This window comes from Aquarana catesbeiana, linkage group LG04 (genome assembly GCF_042186555.1).
Source record: "Aquarana catesbeiana isolate 2022-GZ linkage group LG04, ASM4218655v1, whole genome shotgun sequence".
NCBI lineage: Eukaryota > Metazoa > Chordata > Amphibia > Anura > Ranidae > Aquarana > Aquarana catesbeiana.
In genome coordinates, this window is record NC_133327.1 from 441,125,376 (window position 1) to 441,145,321 (window position 19,946).

A 19,946-nucleotide genomic window follows, 5' to 3' on the forward strand; every position below is an offset into this window, starting at 1 on the left:
GAGTTGGTCTCCGGAGTCCATAAAGGCCTTTGAGAGTCTCAAGGTTGCCTTTGCTTCAGCACCTGTGTCGGCACACCCTGATCCTACGTTGACTTTTATCCTAGAAGTTGATGCTTCAGAGACTGGAGTTGGCACCCTTCTGTCTCCACGTCCTAACTCTGAGTGCGCTATGCATCCGTGTGGCTACTTTTCCAAGAAATTGTCACCGGCAGAGTGCAATTACGATATTGGTGACAGAGAGCTGTTGGCGATCATTTTATCCTGAAAGAATGGAGACATCTCCTTGAAGGTACCACTGTGCCGGTTCTCATTTTTACTGACCATAAGAATCTCACATTCTTGTCTGAGGCCAAGCCCCTCTCTCCCAGAAGGGCACGATGGGCTCTTTTCTTGTCGAGTTTTAATTACATTGTCTCATTCTTACCCGGTACTAAGAATGTAAGGGCTGACGCCTTGTCACGACAATTTTCCTCCACTTCCAAGATAGAGTCGGTTCCGTTTCCTGTGATTCATACTGATCGTATTCTGGCTACGGTTCACACCAGTCTTCTCCTTTGGGTGACAAAATTCTTGGAGCTCAGGTCGATACTCCTCCTGAGAAACCTTGTGACCGCTGCTTTGTTCCCGAGAGTCTCTGTACTGCCGTGCTCCAGACTTACCATTCTCTCAAGGCTGCTGGCCACCCTGGGAAGATTCAACTCTTTTGGGCCATTTCCCAACAATTCTGGTGGCCTAGTCTACGTGCTGATGTAACCGCCTTCGTAGCTGCCTGTTCCGTGTGTGCTCAGAGTAAGACTACATGACACCTTCCAGTGGGCCTCCTACAACCCATACCCAATGGAGAGAGGCCATGGACCCACCTGTCTATGGATTTCATTGTGGAGTTACCCAACTCTCAGGGCAACACAATTATCCTTATGGTGGTTGACCGGTTCTCCAAAATGTCGCATTGTATTCCACTTAAGAAGTTGCCTACTTCTAAGGAACTGGCTTTTATTTTTGCTCAGGACATCTTCCACTTACATGGGCTACCCAAGGTGATTGTCTCAGACAGGGGTAGTCAGTTTGTGTCCCGGTTCTGGCGAGCCTTTTCTGCACAGTTGGGTATTCAGCTTTCTCTTTTGTGTATCACCTGCAGTCTAATGGGGCCGCAGAACGAGCCAATCAGTCCTTGGAGCAATTCCTATGTTGCTATATTTCTGACCATCATAACAACTGGTCAGACCGTGGGCGGAGTTTGCTCACAATAGTGCCTTGAATTCAGTTTCCTGTCTGTCCCCGTTCATGGCGAACTATGGTTTCCAACCTTCTGTGTTGCCTGCCTCGTTTGTTCCACAGAGTATTCCTGCGTTAGAGGAGCATCTCCGTGGTCTTCGTTCCACTGGAGCACTAGTCCAGGAGGCTTTGCGACATGCTAACGATAGGTACAGACTCCATGCTGACTGCAAACGCCTGCCTGCGCCTTCCTACCAGGTTGGGGACAGAGTCTGGCTGTCGTCTCGCAACCTCTGAATTCGTGTTCCTTCTTTGAAGTTCACACCTCAGTTTATTGGGCCTTTCCGTATCCTTTGCAGGATTAACCCAGTGGCTTACGCGTTGGACCTTCCTCCTAGTATGAGCATCTCTAATGTGTTTCATGTCTCCTTATTGAAACCTTTGGTCTGCTACCACTTTACCACCTCGGTGCCACGTCCTCACCCTATACAGGTTGAGAATCACTACCTGGTGCATTGGAAGGGGCAGGGTCCGGAGGAACGCTCTTGAGTCTCATCCTTGGACGTACATGCCCCTGTCCTCCTCCATGATTTTCATAGACATTTTCCCCTCAAGCCCAGTGGTCCTCCGAGGGGGAGGGGTCATTGAGGAGGGGGTACTGTCAGGGCTGGGCTCAGCCCTTCCTTCTCTGAGCTGGCCACTCAGCTATTGGCTAATTGCCAGCTCCTTTCTCTTCACAGTGACTCAGCTGTTGATGATCTGCTCGTCAGTCCTGCCTATTTAAAGCCGTCCAGTTCACTTCATCTCTGCCTTCACCTTTGGTCACATCTCTGAGACTTTCTCCTGCGTTTCTGTGAAGACTTGCTTGGCTGACGTCCCTTCTGGCTCTTGATCCTGCTTGCTGTACTACTACGTTGATCTCTGACATTGGCATTGGCTGACTACCCGATCTGGTTACTGAACTCTGGCTATGTATTGACTACGCTTACTCGGTTTACTTTTTTATTATTATTAAACTAGCGTGATTAACTGTACTTCTGTCTCGGTCTGATTCATGGTTTCTGACAGCCACACTATCCTAGACATCCATAAGTTGTATAGACCTATCCCCCACCTATACTCAAACTTTTGCCAGTGAGCTAAGAGACCTATGTACGGTGGCCTATCTGTAAGGCTTGATTGACCGAGATACTTTGGATTTTTTGATTCCCAAATTTCTGCATACTCCCACCTTCTACGCGTTGCCCAAGAACCATAAGAATGTCCATGGACCCCCCACCCGGAAGACCGATAGTCTCTAGGATTGGGTCACTAACAATGCTAGAAAATTTGTGGATGCTTTTTTTAATGCCACATGACCATGGGTTGCCCTCATTTATACAAAATACGACAGATCTTTTGAAACACATCGAGGGGATCCAGGTCCCTCCGGACACCCTGCTCGTGGCCATCAATATCAAAGCTTTATATTTGAGTATCCCCCACAAGCAGGGCATCCGGACGGCTGGATCTTTCCTGATGGAACAGGAACATACGTCTTGGCCCTTGAACCAATTCATTTTGCAACTATTGCTCTTCATACTTACCAAAAACGACTTCATCTTTAATGATCAATATTACTTACAGACTCAAGGAGTCGCTATGGGGACATCATGTGCTCCTTCATATGATAATTTGTATCTTGGTGGTTAGGAACAAGCTATAACCTCTGAAGAGCAATTGTCTTCGTTTTTTGATCATATTTTACTTTGGTACAGATATATTGACGATTTGTTTATAGTGTGGACGGGCACTAGGGGCTTTGAACTGAACATTAACAAATTTAACCTGAGTTTCACCTTTAGTTTTGACAATAGGCGGATCCCCTTTCTGGATCTGACTCTCGTCAAACATACGGGTGGGACCATTGGAACTGATCTTTATTGTAAACCCACCGCTGCCAACACTTTGCTGCATGCCTCTAGTGCCCCCCCAACCTAAATACGTAGTATAGCGTATGCACAATTTCTGCGCTTGCGAAAGAATTGTGCGCTGGAATCAGACTTCAGAACACAAGCCAATGCTTTACGAGATCGCCTTCTTGCAAGGGGATATTCTCGTGCTAACGTGAGGAAGGCTTTTAATCGAGCCTTAGCACGCACTAGAAATTAATTGCTTTATCACACCCCTAAACCTCAACATGTCACTCTAGTCCCCTGCACCCCTTCACACTGTGGTACTATGGGGGTGATCTACCTGATGACCTGTAAATGTAACGCATTTTATGTGTACAAAACTGTCCGCGAACTTCACCAAAGGATAGGAGACCATTTATATTATTCTGGCAATGGCTTAACGAACTACCGTAGGCCGCCAAAATGGCTTGCACCACAAGTTTGTTCTAATGGCAGTGAGGTTCTTTGTCCTAGAGGTTGTCCATCTGAGCCCAAGAGGGGGCGATTGGGATAGATCCATACTACAAACAGAAATGATGTGGATTGACACTACCCCCCAGGTTTGAACGAAACAAACTCATATAAACACTTTTTATGAGGTTATTCCCTTTCCCCTAATTTTTTTCCCTTTTCCTATCCTCCCCTATTCCCCTAGGTTGGTGAAATCAATGCCTCATTGGTCCCCTGTCCCTGGATACCATGTGCTGTCATTTACTTGACGATCGTCTGGCTGCTGATTTTCATTCTAGAATTATAGTTTTCTCCTTCTTCCCTTCCCCTTGTTTTCAGTTTCTTTTTAATAATATGTAGCTATCAGTATCTCTGGTAGGACTACTATAGTAGCCTATCTATGTACAATAATTGTGAAAAATGTGTTTGTGTTTATATTTAGGCTCTTCAGATGACTCTCTGCCTGGCTTACTCACCCACTATATTCTTTCCCCGTATTGGCGGGCATGTGACTTGCCTGGCAGGGGCAGTCTGTTTCTGACAGGCCGCTCCATGCTTGTGCCGTTGTGGTTTTGGGCTCTCCACCCATTTGACTCCACCCATTGTATATATTTAGGCTCTTCAGATGACTCTCTACCTGGCTTACTCACCCACTATATTCTTTCCCCGCATTGGCGGGCATGTGACTTCCCTGGCAGGGGCAGTCTGTTTCTGACAGGCCACTCCGTGCTTGTGCCATTGTGGTTTTGGGCTCTCCACCCATTTGACTTACATGGCACGCGTGCGCTCCGCTCCAGCGTGGTTCACGCATGCGCAGTGCGGGTGGTCTGGCCCAGTGATGTCACACGCCCTCATTCCCGGCGACGCTGTGCAACTTTTACTGTGCTTTGCAGATAAACTTGGCTGCAGTACCATCCATTTGGATAGACACAGCAGCATAGCAGCTGAACAGCAAGTTCATCAAGGTGATCCACCTTTGTTGTTACCCAAGTGAAGCAGAATTGTTCTTGGTCTGTGGTTTTTCTCTCCCCCTGGGCATTACTTCACACACTCAGTGTGAAAAGATAGGTACGTACTTTACTACATGTTGGACCTTCCTCCCCCATCTCTTTTTTTTCTCCCTTCCCCCTTGTTTTTCCCTCCTTCTCTCTTCTTCCTTCCCTCCCCCTTTCCTTTCCCCCACCCCTTCCGCTCTCTTCCCTCCTTTCCCCATCCCTCTTGCCCTTCCTTCCCTCCTCATCACCTCCCCCTCTCCCTCTCCCCTTGCTTTCTCCCTCACTCTTTTTCCCTACCTCACTTCTTGCTTTTTTCTTCCCTTTCCCTTCCCTTTATTAGTCCATATTTGTATAAACACCCTTTTATGTGTGTGTGTGTGTGTATATATATATATATATATATATATATATATATATATATATATATATATATATATATACACACACACACACACACACACACATATATATATATATATATATATATATATATATATATATATACACACAGTGGGGACAGAAAGTATTCAGACCCCCTTAAATTTTTCACTCTTTGTTATATGGCAGCCATTTGCTAAAATCATTTGAGTTCATTTTTTTCCTCAATGTACACACAGCACCCCATATTGTCAGAAAAACACAGAATTGTTCACATTTTTGCAGATTTATTAAAAAAAAACAAAAAACTGAAATATCACATGGTCCTAAGTATTCAGACACTTTGCTGTGTCACTCATATATTTAACTCAGGTGCTGTCCATTTCTTCTGATCATCCTTGCGATGGTTCTACACCTTCATTTGAGTCCAGCTGTGTTTGATTATACTGATTGGACTTGATTAGGAAAGCCACACACCTGTCTATATAAGACCTTACAGCTCACAGTGCATGTCAGAGCAAATGAGAATCATGAGGTCAAAGGAACTGCCTGAAGAGCTCAGAATTGTGGCAAGGCACAAATCTGGCCAAGGTTACAAAAAAATTTCTGCTGCACTTAAGGTTCCTAAGAGCACAGCGGCCTCCATAATCCTTAAATGGAAGACGTTTGGGACAACCAGAACCCTTCCTAGAGCTGGCTGTCCAGCCAAACTGAGCTATCGGGGGAGAAGAGCCTTGGTGAGAGAGGTAAAGAAGAACCCAAAGCTCACTGTGGCTGAGCTCCAGAGATGTAGTCAGGAGATGGGAGAAAGTTGTAGAAAGTCAACCATCACTGCAGCCCTTCACCAGTCGGGGCTTTATGTTAGAGTGGCCTGACGGAAGCCTCTCCTCAGTGCAAGACACATGAAAGCCCACATGGAGTTTGCTAAAAAAACACCTGAAAGACTCCAACATGGTGAGAAATAAGATTCTCTGGTCTGACGAGACCAAGATAGAACTTTTTGGCTTTAATTCTAAGCGGTATGTGTGGAGAAAACCAGGCACTGCTCATCACCTGTCCAATACAGTCCCAACAGTGAAGCATGGTGGTGGCAGCATCATGCTGTGGAGGTGTTTTTCAGCTGCTGGGACAGGATGACTGGTTGCAATCGAGGGAAAGATGAATGCGGCCAAGTACAGGGATATCCTGGACAAAAACCTTCTCCAGAGTGCTCAGGACCTCAGACTGGGCCGAAGGTTTACCTTCCAACAAGACAATGACCCTAAGCACACAGCTAAAATAATGAAGAAGTGGCTTCATAACAACTCCGTGACTGTTCTTGAATGGCCCAGCCAGAGCCCTGACTTTAACTCAATTGAGCATCTCTGGAGAGACCTAAAAATGGCTGTCCACCACCGTTTACCATCCAACCTGACAGAACTGGAGAGGATCTGCAAGGAGGAATGGCAGAGGATCCCCAAATCCAGGTGTGGAAAACTTGTTGCATCTTTCCCAAAAGGACTCATGGCTGTATTAGATGAAAAGGGTGCTTCTACTAAATACTGAGCAAAGGGTCTGAATACTTAAGATCATGTGATATTTCAGTTTTTCTTTTTTAATAAATCTGCAAAAATGTCAACATTTCTGTGTTTTTTTGTCAATATGGGGTGCTGTGTGTACATTAATGAGCAAAAAAATGAACTCAAATGATTTTAGCAAATGGCTGCAAAATAACAAAGAGTGAAAAGGGGGTCTGAATACTTTCCATCCCCACTATATATATATATATATATATAACCCAGATTAATTACTCTCTGCATAAATCCCCCATGTCTGCCATGGGGGGGACCTTTGGTGGCTGATGTATCTGCTTGGTCATAGAGTCATTGGTAAGCAGCTATGCCCTTTACTGTTTTTCGCTGTTTTGTTATACCCATTGTATACGCTGTCTGATATACTATATGAGGTTTATAAAACAGAAAGGAGAAATGGCGCAAAAAAACAACCCAACCTGGAAAGCAATCAAAATTATGTGTGCATAATAATGTCCAAAACTAGCTGTATAAAACCGTGGTGTATGTATATAAAGTTATGGGAGGATCATGTGTATATACAAACACATACACATATAAAAAGAGGAGAGTCCCAAATGATGATTAAAAGTTCAATAGAAGTGACGATATGTACCAGCGGCAGCTCCCTTGAGAGTAGAAGCAACAACTTTGGAAGACAATGTGGAAAAAGACAAGGTGTGCCAATCTAAGTGCAGTATCAAATACAACTTTATTGGACAAATATGAAAAAGGAATTTTCTTCAGATCTCTGAAGAAAATGCGGATGCATTGAAACGCGTCATCTCCAAACGTCATTTCCGCTGTTCCTGCTTCCAGTGTCCGAGACGAACAGCTTACAGCCTTGCTGACATCTGGGCTTTCCTGCACCCCCTACGGTAGTGTCTCCACTGGCCAAGGACTGCAGACCATGGATTGCCTATGAACATCTTCCAGTGCATTACACATCTTTGGGACCACCCACTGTGAGCAGCTGCAGTTTTTCCCATGGACAACCTACATGTGTATACATGCCCAACTCCTATTAAGTGTTTGCGAGCAGCCATTTGGCCGTTCCTTTTTCATATTTATCCAATAAAGTTGCATTTGATACTGCACTTAGATTGGCGCACCTTGCCTTTTTCCTATATGAGGTTTATATACTTCTTATGACTGTTGATCCATACCATTTATTTGATAGATTTATTCTCCTGAAGAAGTGGTACTATGATTGCAAAACTGTTGAGGATTGTATAAATCTGTGAACATACTCTTGAACCAGTAATCAGTCTGGAAGTCTACAAGTATTGTATTGCTGTATTGACAACCTTCCTCTATTGCTATGATAATTAATGTTGTGACTTATGTTTTTATATGTAATAAATTAATATTTTATAATAATCAAACTCTGCGGTTGGTGCCAAGACATTTTTTTTTCCTTTTGAAGGCCATAGTAGACAGCTTAAGCAACTATCCCTATTCCCCTCCTCTCCTTCTATACTTACTGTTTTCGATGATGGTACCCTTCAATTTTTAATTTAGCTCTGATAATGACTGAGGCTAATTTATAACATGTACCAAGCCTGACAGACTGTTCAAGACATGATAATGAAGGGTAATAAAACATTACCTTGCTCCACCAGAAGTACTTAATATCGCTTCCATAATCTAAGCATGTTGTCTAAGCATGCTGAGTTTTTATGAATCAGTTCACCAAAAACTGTCAGTTTCCGTATTTCTTTAGGAATTCAGGCTTGAAATCATTGTATCCACCTCATCCAATAGGACTTTATAATAAAGAGAATGAAATAGGAAGAACAGTACTTGGCCCATCAGACTCCAGCAACATCATGCTTGACAATATTGACCCTTAAATAATATTTTGCTTATGCTATATATGCTTGACATTATTTCAGTTCCACATACTTTGTGGCATTTTATTTTTACATTTTCCATTTAATGAACTTTGATGCTTTTTATATCTAGTTTTGGATAGAGGATGGAAGGGATTAGGGTCTCTATTGTGATCTGTATCACCTTAGAGAAATGCACCATACTTGACCAGATAATCAATGTGACTGGGACAGAAAAGTATGAGATATTCAGAATTTGATAGCTGTAAAAAAAAAAAAAAAAAAAAAAAAACAGGACAGAGGGAAGATGACACATGCACACTCTTAGCCCACTTACAACTCTTACAAGATGACCCAACTCCGGTGCTCTTGCACAAATATTACATCAATGGCTGCCAAATGACCCAAATTATTTAATGTGCTGCGGAAGGAGAAGATGACAGTGACAGCAAATGAAGAGCTGTCCAGTGTTGGAGGTATGAGATAGCTCTGCTATAATGTGCAGGTATGCAGAGAACAGTTCCACATTAAACCTTCAATACTCTATCCAGGACCAAAAAAAAAAAAATTTGGCTTTAAAGCTACAGCAAGCAGGGCAACCAAAAGATGCACTCACCACTCCAGACCAGAGATAAAATGGTTAATATAAACCTGTGCTTTAGGAAAAAGCTTGTGAGGGTAGAAATTAGGGAGCTGCTGACTTGTTGTCTTTAACAGATCAGGCTTCAGTAAATAGCGAGCCATTAACTAGAAATAAGCAAAACGGGCAAATGGTCACATTTCAGACCCCACTGACATCAAGCTATTTCTAGGAAATGGTTTACTAGGTAGGATCAGAAACGATAACCACAGAACATAACAGTCAGCAATGACCACTTCCATTTTTTTGTCCACACAGGTTTGCCTTACTGCAAATATAAAGCTGTATAGTTAGCTTTTTAGAATGTGATATTTGCACATGTTTAAGCATTGCTTACAACCTCAATCCGTGAGTTATCTAGGTCTAGCTATCTAACACCCATTTACTGGGTGCTGCATTATGGGATAGGGGTGCCTTTTCTCCCATTACCCTGAAAACTGAGGGCTAAAACATAGAAGATAACCGAAAAGCTGCAGGAAGGAGTATGGACCTTATGGCACATACTCTGCAACTTTACTTATTAACATTTCTGTTAAAGCACAGGTTTGCTATGAAAGGGAATTGGACAAGAATTTGGGAGCTTCAGTTGGCTTATATATTGATAAAGTGGTTACTAGAATCTGTGCAACATGAAATAAGCCTATGGCTCTTGCTGCTCCCTGGATAAAAGACTACCAAATACTGCTTGCTATACATGAGCAGTATCTGAAGCTTGTGGGAACAAGGCTCTGAAAAAGCTCATACAAATCTGCAGCTGGGTAGAGACACCCTGCAATATGTACAGAGAACACAAAATTCCATCACTGATAAAGTATCTACACACACAATGCAATTTTATGGCCAGTGTGCAAGTCATTTCACTTAAAGTGGTTGTAAAGGCAGAAGATTTTTTTTATCTTTAAATTCTATGCATGAAGATAAAAAAAACCTTCTGTGAGTAGCAGCCTCCCCAGCACCCCCTAATTGCTTACCTGAGTCCCGTCTCTCTCCAGTGGTCCACAAGTGTCTTAGCCGTCCGGGACTCTACTCCAGATTGGCTGAGACAGCAGCGGCGCCATTGGCTCCCACAGTTGTCAAAGTCAGTTAGCCAATCAGAAGAGAGAGGGGGTGGGGCCAGGCGGCGCTCTGTGTCTAAGTGAACACACGGAACTGTGACTCTGCTCGCTGTGGGGGGACTCGACATGAGGGAGGGGTCAGGAGCAGTGAAGAAGGACCCGAGAAGAGGAGGTTCCAGCCTGCTCTGTGCAAAACCATTTGCACAGATGTAAGTATAAAGCATTACACTTATGTAATAAAATACCACAAAGCAGGAATACCACAAAGGAGGGGCATGGCCAAGACCACATTAAATTCTGTTGAAATGTTATCCTGTTTAAAACATTGCTTTTTTTTTTAGCATATCTGGGTATGGTATAGTACAGGGGCGCCCAACCTTTTGAAGGGGGAAGGCCATTTAAGCGACTTGGTAATCGATCATGGGCCACAATGAGCAGAGCGGGTGGATAACACGTCTGTGTTCACTCTGCATATGTAGAGCGGACACGGACACAGCCCACTCTACTCTATGGGCCCTCCAATCCGTCCAGACAGAAGGAGACGGATCCCCTTCTGTTTTTGTTTTAGCAATCGGATTGGAAGTAGGTAAAAAACGGAAAGGCAGACCCGATTGTACAGATCGTGTGAAAGGGGCCTAAGGCTGGTTTCCCACTAATGCGCTGCAGTTTAGCCGCACCACGGGTGCAGCGCAGTACACCTGTGGCTTTCCTTAGAATAAGCTGCACTTTGCCATAGACTTCTATTACAGTGCCTTGAAAAAGTATAATGACATATAATTGTGAAGTGGAAGGAAAATAATAAATGTTTTTCAAAATTCTTTACAAATAAATATCTGAAAAGTGTTGCGTGCATTTGTTTTCAGCCCCCCTGAGTCAATACTTTGTGGAACCACCTTTCGCTGTAATTACAGCTGCAAGTCTTTTGAGGTTTGTCTCTACCAGTGTGCACATCTAGAGAATTACATTTTTGCTCATTCTTCTTTGCAAAATAAGCTCCAGCTCTGTCAGATTGGATGGAGATTGCCTGTGAACAGCAATTTTCAACTCTTGCCACAGATTCTCAATTGGATTTAGGTCTGGTCTTTGACTGGGCCATTCTAACACATGAATATGCTTTAATCTAAAACATTCCATTGTAGCTCTGGCTGAATGTTTAGGGGAATGGTCCTGCTGGAAAGGTGAACCTCTGCCCCAGTCTCAAATCCTTTGCAGACTAACAAGTTTTCTTCTAAGATGGCCCTGTATTTGGCTCCATCCATCTTCCAATCTCTCCGACCAGCTGCCCTGTCCCCACTGAAGAAAAGCATCCCCACAACATGATGCTGCCACCACCATGTTTCACAATGGGGATGGTGTGTTAAGGATGATGTGCAGTGTTTGTTTTCTGCCACACAGAGTTTTGCTTTTAGGCCAAAAAGTTCAATTTTGGTCTCATTTGACCAGAGCACCTTCTTCCACATTTTTGGTGTGTCCTCCACATGGCTTCTTGCAAACTGCAAATGGGACTTCTTATGGCTTTCAACAATGGCTTTCTTCTTGTCACTCTTCCATAAAGGCCAGATTTGTGGAGTGCACGACTAATCATTGTCTTGCAGACAGATTCACCCACCTGAGCTGTGGATCTCTGCAGCTCCTCCAGAGTTACCTTGGGTCTCTTGGCTGCTTCTCTGATTAATGCTCTCCTTGCCCGGCCTGCCAGTTTAGGTGGATGGCCATGTCTTGGTAGGTTTGTAGTTGGGCCATACTCTTTCCATTTTCAGATGATGGCTTGAACAGTGCTCTGTGAGTTTGGGACATTCTTTTTTTTATAACCTAATCCTGCTTTAAAATTCTCCACATTAAATAAACAGGGCGATGTGTAAATAAAAAAACAATAAAAAAATCCCAAACTTCTCCAGAATCCCTGACCTGTCTGGTGTGTTCCTTGGCGTTCATGATGCTGTTTGTTCACTAAGGTTCTCTAACAAACCTCTGAGGGCTGCACAGAACAGCTGTATTTATACGGAAATGAAATTACTCACAGGCGGAATCTATTTACTATACAAGTAACTTTTGAAGGCAATTGGCTCCACTAGGTTTTAGTTAGGGGTATCAGAGTAAAGTGGGCTGAATACAAATGCACGCCACACTTTTCAATTTTTTTTTTTTTACAAAAAAAAATCTGAAAAACTAATTATCATTTTCCTTCCACTTCACAATTATGTGCCACTTTGTGTTGGTCTATCACATAAAATCCGAATAAAATAAAATTTACGTTTTTGGTTGTACCATGAAAAAAAAAAATGGAGAAAATTTCAAGGGGCATGAATACTTTTTCAAGGCATTGTATATCCTGCAGGTGTGGTGCACTTTCTGAAAGTACACCAAAACTCATGCACCAGGTTGATTTTAGTAATATACTGACCTTTAATAAGTCTTCCCATTCAAGTATCGCCAACTGTTGCTGTCCCAGGCAGAGTACATTTGGTATCACTCCACCTGTAACAGGTGCCGGTGCTATACAGGAAGCATCGGCTTATGTGGCTCTGCTCTGCAGCCACTTGCTTCCTCTACTACCGGCTCCATTCACAACACTGATGCTTTGGGATGGCTGTTGGCAACCCGCGATCTGGGCATGCCGACCTGCCATCCCAGAGCAGGAGGTCACATCAGAGGGCTCTGCGGGCCACTGGTTGGGTACCCCTGGTATAGCATCTAATAATGTAAGATAATTTCATAAGTATACACTTAAATAATTGGAGGTGACATCTGAATCAATACATAAAACGATGTTTTCTATACTAATACAGTTCTACATCATTTTTTGTTTTTTTTAATTTATAATAATGAAGTAATGAATGAAAAATGGGGCATACCTGGAAAGACCTCTATATGTATAGAGTGGAAATGCCTCAGCAATGATATAATGTTTAGACATGTGTGTGTTTAGGTCTGATCTAGCCAATAAGTCTGTTTTTCAACAGAACAAGCTCTCCTGCAAATGTCAGTTAAAGTATGCTGAAAGAAATCATTTACCACTCACAGGGGCGCTTACAAGAATCACTGTATATGTGTGTATAATTATATATATATATATATATATATATATATATATATATATCTCTATCTCTTAGAGATAGATAGAGAGATATATTATATATATATATATATGTATATAAATCTGCTAGTACATCTTACACTACCCTCCCCCTAGACTGACAATGTTGCTGTCCAAAAGGTGTCTCTGTTGCTCATTCATCCAGAGTGGGGGCACTCTTAATACAAGTGGTGTGTTACTGGCCAGATCACCAGGTAAAAACAGAGGGGAAAGCCTAGAGGAAAAAAAAAAAGGAAAAAACAACTGCAGCCACCACATCTAAGAATTGTTAAGCTGCACTATATTCCGTTTTTGGTTCTTGGGTTTAATATTATTAAAAAAGTAAACAAAAGGGAACATTTCAAAAAGTTAGCAAAAATACTTTTTTTGTACTATAGAATCTCACTAGGTGCTTCTCCAGTTTATAAAAGTTTGACATTCCAAAATTTTGAGAGAAGAAAAAGTTTTATACAGCAGTGAATAGGACATTCACCCAACATTGAATGCAGATGCATCTTCCATGTGCAAGGGTTTTAAATTGTGGCGATTGCTTGTTCATACTGCCCACAGCTGTGAGCTTCGGTAAGGGGACTGTGTCATGTGTGTTTCAGCACATCGCACTGTTTACTTGTTAACTGTATTTGAAGTGCACTTCATTCCTGCCTCAGTACAGCAGTGCAGTGTGTGGTGACTTTCTGTGCACTGCACCTCCCAGCTGCATTGCAGGGTAAATGAGAACAATTGCTTTCTATTTTTTCCTAACAATTGTTTTCTATGCGCCCTTGCGGTGACTGGAATGTATCCAGTGCAGAAAAAAAAGTCACTGCACTATGTGTGAATGAGCCCTGAATGTTTGGCTAGTGTCAAATTCAGAGATATATTTTATATATATATATATATATATATATATATATTATTATTATTATATAACGAGAGAGAGAGAACAAGAGAGATAGAGAGAGAACGAGAACAGGTTGTAGCAAAAACTGAAGAGAGAAGCAGCAGTCTTTCCCAAGTTCAATAAATCTACCAACAAAAGAGTCGCTCATTGCCTGTTAGGGAAAAGAAGTCATCTGTCTTCGTTCCTCTACCAGAAAAAGCTCACTGTTGAAGCTTGAGAAGAAGTTGGCTAAAAGCTTTGAGCACTTGATGTGTACAAAGAATGTTGGTGTAATGTTTTATTTCTCTGTTGAACTGTACTAAACATATTATGCATATACAATTTTTCTTTCTAAAACAGTAAAAGTTTTATTGAATTAGTTTTTCTTCAGCTGATTCAGAGGACCGGGACATAATTTAAAATAAACTATCAATTGTTATATAATACAAATTCAGTGTAGTATAGTACAAAATACTACACTATGGTATATATCCATTACTGAAAGATGTTCATTTAATGCAGTAAGATTTATATTTTTACTCTTTGTGTCATAGTACAAAAATAATTTTTTTTTTTATGTCCAAAGTATTTTGTACAAATCTGTTCCAAGCTAAAATCCACCCAAAAAGTGAGAATTCAGTACTGGGTGAATGCCAGTAGACTGAAATAGCTGCTAGCTACTGATACCATTCCTGGTCTAATGGAGCAAGTTCCCCATAAATGAAGCTCATGCCTCCTACCTTCACTAAAGCGCAAGTTCACATTTAGCAACAATTTTAGAAATGCCCCCTATGCACTTCCAGATCCCCTTTATGGTACATGCCAGTGCTTCCTATTTTCAAATATTGTGCCTGCTTGCCATTACATATGCAGCCATAAAAAGGGGCCTCTCTGCAGGAACCACTGGCCCCCTCAATGCCCCTCTATCCTGTCGGTTGCAGGACGGGCTGGGGACTACAAGTGTGCACCCTGTAGCAGCCACTGTAGCCCATTTAAACTGCGCTCCTTTTCTAGTTTCAGTGGCTAAGCTAAAGGTGAACTTACGCATTAGAGCCACTGCTATCTTGATAGGATTTAGACAAGAATTAGTTTACTTTAGTTGAAAATACATAGCATGGCAAAAGCCCAAATCAGCCTAAATATCAGTCTTGGGTGGACTTTGAATTTATCTACATCTAATCGAAACTGTTGGTAGAAATTAGTGTTGTGATCAGCTATAATGACCTGCACATCTTACTGCCTTATCTTCCAATGTTCTTAGAAGATCCACATCAAATATATCAATTCAAATATTCTTTACAATGGTTTATAAATATTGCAATTACATAAATAGGATTGATATATAGCTGTTAAGGGGCTTAATGTAACTTTTTTTTACATAAATGTCCATCATTGTCTTGCAAATTTGTACCTTTGCAGCTTAAAATTAAGTTAGACTTCCCAGTCTATTAATAACTCTACTGTGTGCCCAATAAAAAAAAAAAAAAAAAAAAAAAAAAAAATGGTAAAAACAAGGTGCTCAGATAAGAAAAAAGTCCTCTTTTAGTTTTTAAGTCAGTGGCCACAAACTCTCCAGCATTGGTTTTCAGTAATGAGCATGGACAACTACTGCATAATTATATCTCTCGCTGAAGTTTGAATTCACCATTAGCTGCTGCGCTCAATACACAGATTTCTTTTTTCAGAGGCTTCCAATGTAGCAGAATCCAGCTACTTATACAGGTCTTTCAAAACAAACCACCGGATTTGAAAGACTTTATAAATGCATGTGTTGACTTTATACATAAACTAAATCCCTGTTTGGTGGCCTCTTCCCAATATTATTACTATGTTCAGTATCAGTTTGCTTGTAGCCATCGTCCTTTGTGTCGTCATAATCATTTTCAAAAGGTTTGGGGTAGTTGTATGGGTGTCCATTATCATCAAAAAACCTCCTGAAAGTAAACTCATAGAATGCATGTTCAGGGTGTTTGCCATTTTTGTACCAGCCATTTAGGGTATCATTTTTATTTCCATCTTTTTCTTCATCATTCCAGAGTTTGTCTGGATCTACTGGGTCAAAGTTGGAAGTGTCTGTAGAGTGTGTTATGGTGGGAATATACAAAGCAGGCTGCTGACGCAAGTCACTAGAAAAGTCTATAGTCTTGAAAAATGGATGAGCTTTAATCTCATCAACTCCATTCTTGCCTAAACGATCTTCAGGGCCTCGACACAGTTTGACAATTAGATCAGAAGCTTCTGATGAAAGATTAGCTTGAGGGGGAATGTGTAATGCTGTCTGCCACTTGATTACCTAAAAAACAAAAATGATGCATAAAGGGCAAAGACACAGAATGCACTGTGCATAAAAGGAACTATACTCTACTATGCTGACATTGGTGATCTCGCCACCTAAACATGTTTTGCCATGCTGGTCCAAAATTTTTAGTACCACAAATCAATTTGGCAGATCAAGAGGTCTGTATTTTGAAATTTCTAATCTGCATGCTTGCTCCAAGTCAGTAACACAAAGCATTGAACACTGGCACAGTTGAACAACTAGTATTTTAGAATGAAGTTAGCAGCTTCTGTATTTCTATCTCTGAAGGGTTTCAAAATATGTTGAGGCAGTAATTGGCGCTTGACTCACCTGTGTCACCAGTTTATGATATGCTTTAACAGGAACTACAGTAAGAATAATGTCAATGTTGTAAAAACATACATAATTGTGAGGTTAAAAATAAATTCCTAAAAAGGAGAAGAATGGCCAAAGCTTCTTTTGGCTACACGTCTCCTGTGTGATCAGCCCAGGTGCCAATAGGTCACAGGATAGTACATTACCACTACCATTTTCTTCTAGAAAATGCATGCCAAAAAAAATAAAATTTAGAAAAAAAAAAAAAAAAAAAAAAAAAAAAAAAAAAAGGGAAGAGAGGAAAGGTATACAATTCATAGCTTTCTGAACTTTGTGAACTACATGACACTTTAAAGCTTGGAATGAAGGAAATATTAAATTGGCAAACCTGAGCAGAAAATAAAAAGCAGCACTAATTACAATATTCACTGTTTCGCTGATGCTGCCCCTACAGGCTAAAATGCTCACTGATCCAGTGCCGGGCCTCTTCCGGGTTAAATGACTTCCTGTGTCACCAATAAACACAATGCTTCCTCTCATTGGCCGAGGTGGAGGGGCAGGTGAATGTCATCATGATTTCCATCTAGGGCCAATCAGAGGAAGCCTTGTATTCATTGATAAAAATTATAAGGCTTCTCTTGAATGGTGGAAAGCACCCATGCCGTACATTTAGTTCTGGCTGCAGATGGGAAAGTTGCCGTACTGCTGCCGGTACACAGCACTGCTTACTGTATGGGCAGCCTATCCGAAACAAACTATTTAAAGTGAACTGGAAACTGAAATTCTACGTTAAATTTTTTATTACTCAAACTTTATACTACCCTTTATTTAGTTTGTAACGCAAAAGACTGAGAAAGAAATAAATTTCAACTTACTTTCCTTTGCGTTTCCAGTGGTGAGCTTGCATGAAAAGGAGCTTTTCCAACAAGCATTTCATAAAGTATAACTCCCACACTCCACCAATCACAAAGCTGTGTATATCCTACAATAAGAGAGAAACAACCATTGACTTCCAAACTTTGGTTGGATCTGCACCCGTAGAAAGACATTAACACAATAAAAATTGCTGCCATTTATAAAAAAAAAAAACAAAAAAAAGAATCTGTTACTGGATGCAGAAAAAAAGCTGAGGGATAGGAGGCTAAAAGCAAATTTTGCACCAGCTACAGATTTCAGTTATAGATATATTTGTTTCAGTGGTTAAAGTAAATGTAAACACAGACGCAGGATAGGTTTCCACTTTACTGAACAACAAGACAGGGAGTGTAAATATTCCATACCTGTACCCAATAAAACCTCTGGTGCAATGTAATTCGGGGTCCCAACAAGAGAATGAGCTAAGCAGCGCTGATGCTGTCTTGCTGCACGCCACTCAAGTGGTTTTGGCCTGTCAACACAATGGCAATTTGCTGGATCTCCCCATTCATTACTAAAATCCATGCTGTCTTGTCGTAGGTGGTCACCTGAGCAAAAAAAAGTACAAGAAATTATATTTTTTCTGCAAAGATGCTAATTTTGAAAATAAATTAATCTTGAAAAGATCTGGATGGTAAAAAGAATAAAAATAAAAAAAAGTTACTGTAATGGAAAGCTTAAAAATTTAAGTTTCAAGACACAATCTATGCCGCCTATCACCTTAATATACTCTTAAAGGAACAAAAAATGGCAACCCTAGATTACTGACATTAGTGATTGGATAACTCATCTTGAATGAGTAATCTCCCCATGGTACCTCTACTCTATCATGTTTGCCATCTGGTTATTTTTCACAGTATGTACCTACAGTTCCTATCCCATATACCTCGACTTCCTTTCTTAGCAATGACTAAGGACCTGGACACTTCCTTTTCAGTGTGTATTTAATGATCAGAGATCACAGATGCCTAAAGGCTCATACTAAATTTGACAGCATTAGTTAACTTGATCCTGGCATCTGCCTACATTTTTTTCCCCTGTTACTTCCGGTTTTGGCTATGGGACAGGAAATTAGGGGATCTCCCTAATGGGGCACAAAAGGGTTAAAAAAACCTGACAGGTGTTATATATTACTTACTCTAGCCAAAATGAAAAAAAAAAAAGTTTTTTCCTTTAGTTCTGTTAAGTCTCTGGTTACTATTTTATGCTAGTTCATATTTTTAATCCAACAACTCTTCCAATAACTTTTTTTTTTTTTTTGCTTTTAGTAACCTAACATCACCATTACAGATGTATGAAGAGAACTATGTTACTACTTGATTGTAGTCTTATTTCATTGAGTACTCTATCTTTCCTTTCACTTAATAATGTAGCAAGGTTAGCTTCTGGTTAAATTTTTTTTACATCAATGCTTACCACTTTGATAATATTTTGAATCATGGGTCCACCGAAAACCAGTACATAAACCAAAATCGGTAAGTTTTATGTGGCCATCTCGATCAATAAGGATGTTGTCAGGCTTGATGTCACGATGAATAAAACCCATCTTATGAACACTCTCCACTGCACATGTGAGCTCTGCTATGTAGAATCGGGCCAAATCCTCAGGAAAGACTTCCTTACGAATCAGAAGGCTCATCATATCTCCACCTGGAATGTAATCCATAACAAAGTACAAGTTGTCTCTGTCTTGGAATGAATAGTACAGTCGTACTACCCACTCATTGTCTGCCTCAGCCAGGATATCTCTTTCAGCCTTGACATGTGCTACCTGGTTGCGCAATAGGACATCTTTCTTCCTTAAAGTTTTCATTGCATACAAAGCATTGGTATCTATTTTTTTGGCTAGACACACTTCTCCGAAGGCACCGATACCGAGAGTCTTGATCTTTACAAACATGGATTTATCCATTTTGGCTCTCTTAAGTCGTATGTAGTTAGATTCCTTCTGACATAGCATCTTTCTCATTTGGTCTTGAGCATCTGATGACAGTCCCACCTAATGGAAAGCAATGTTGTAAGATAACAAATTCCAGTAAGACCTTCCTAGGTTTATTAGGTCTGGACATATGTTGAAATGAATATAACCATGCCACTACATGATTTTAGCACTGAATATTTGGTAACAGTGATGATGCAGAGCATGCTTGTCACAGAAAACATTAAGAAAGTCAGTATTAAAACGCAAACTAGTCTTCAATGTTATAAATTTTTTTACTGTGGTTACCTGTTAAAAGGCCAGTGTCAACTGGATTTTGTTGGCTTCACAACTGCTCCCCTTTCAAGACTTTAGACATATAAAAGCAGCTGTATTTACCCACTAAAGCCCTTGGACATTGGCCCTAAGGGAAATGGGGTTGATAGTCGTGAGTGAACGGTTGAACCACTACAAAACAAATTTTTATTAAGCCA

At 41.0% G+C, this 19,946-nt stretch overlaps 1 protein-coding gene across 2 annotated transcripts in view; it reads right to left on the minus strand.

The window, feature by feature from the left end:
• Positions 1-14,303: 14,303 nt before the first annotated feature.
• LATS1 (large tumor suppressor kinase 1) overlaps positions 14,304-19,946 on the minus strand; it is a 45,945-nt gene continuing 40,302 nt past the window's right edge. Inside the window, exons 5-8 of one of the 2 annotated variants that reach the window (XM_073627451.1) lie at positions 18,951-19,533; positions 17,900-18,082; positions 17,495-17,601; positions 14,304-16,298 (exon numbers count right to left, since the gene is read on the minus strand). In XM_073627451.1, the coding sequence (XP_073483552.1) occupies positions 15,783-16,298; positions 17,495-17,601; positions 17,900-18,082; positions 18,951-19,533 (1,389 nt within the window). In that variant the 3' untranslated portion in view covers positions 14,304-15,782. The remainder of the gene's footprint in view (positions 16,299-17,494; positions 17,602-17,899; positions 18,083-18,950; positions 19,534-19,946) is intronic. The other variant, XM_073627452.1, reaches the window with a different exon arrangement.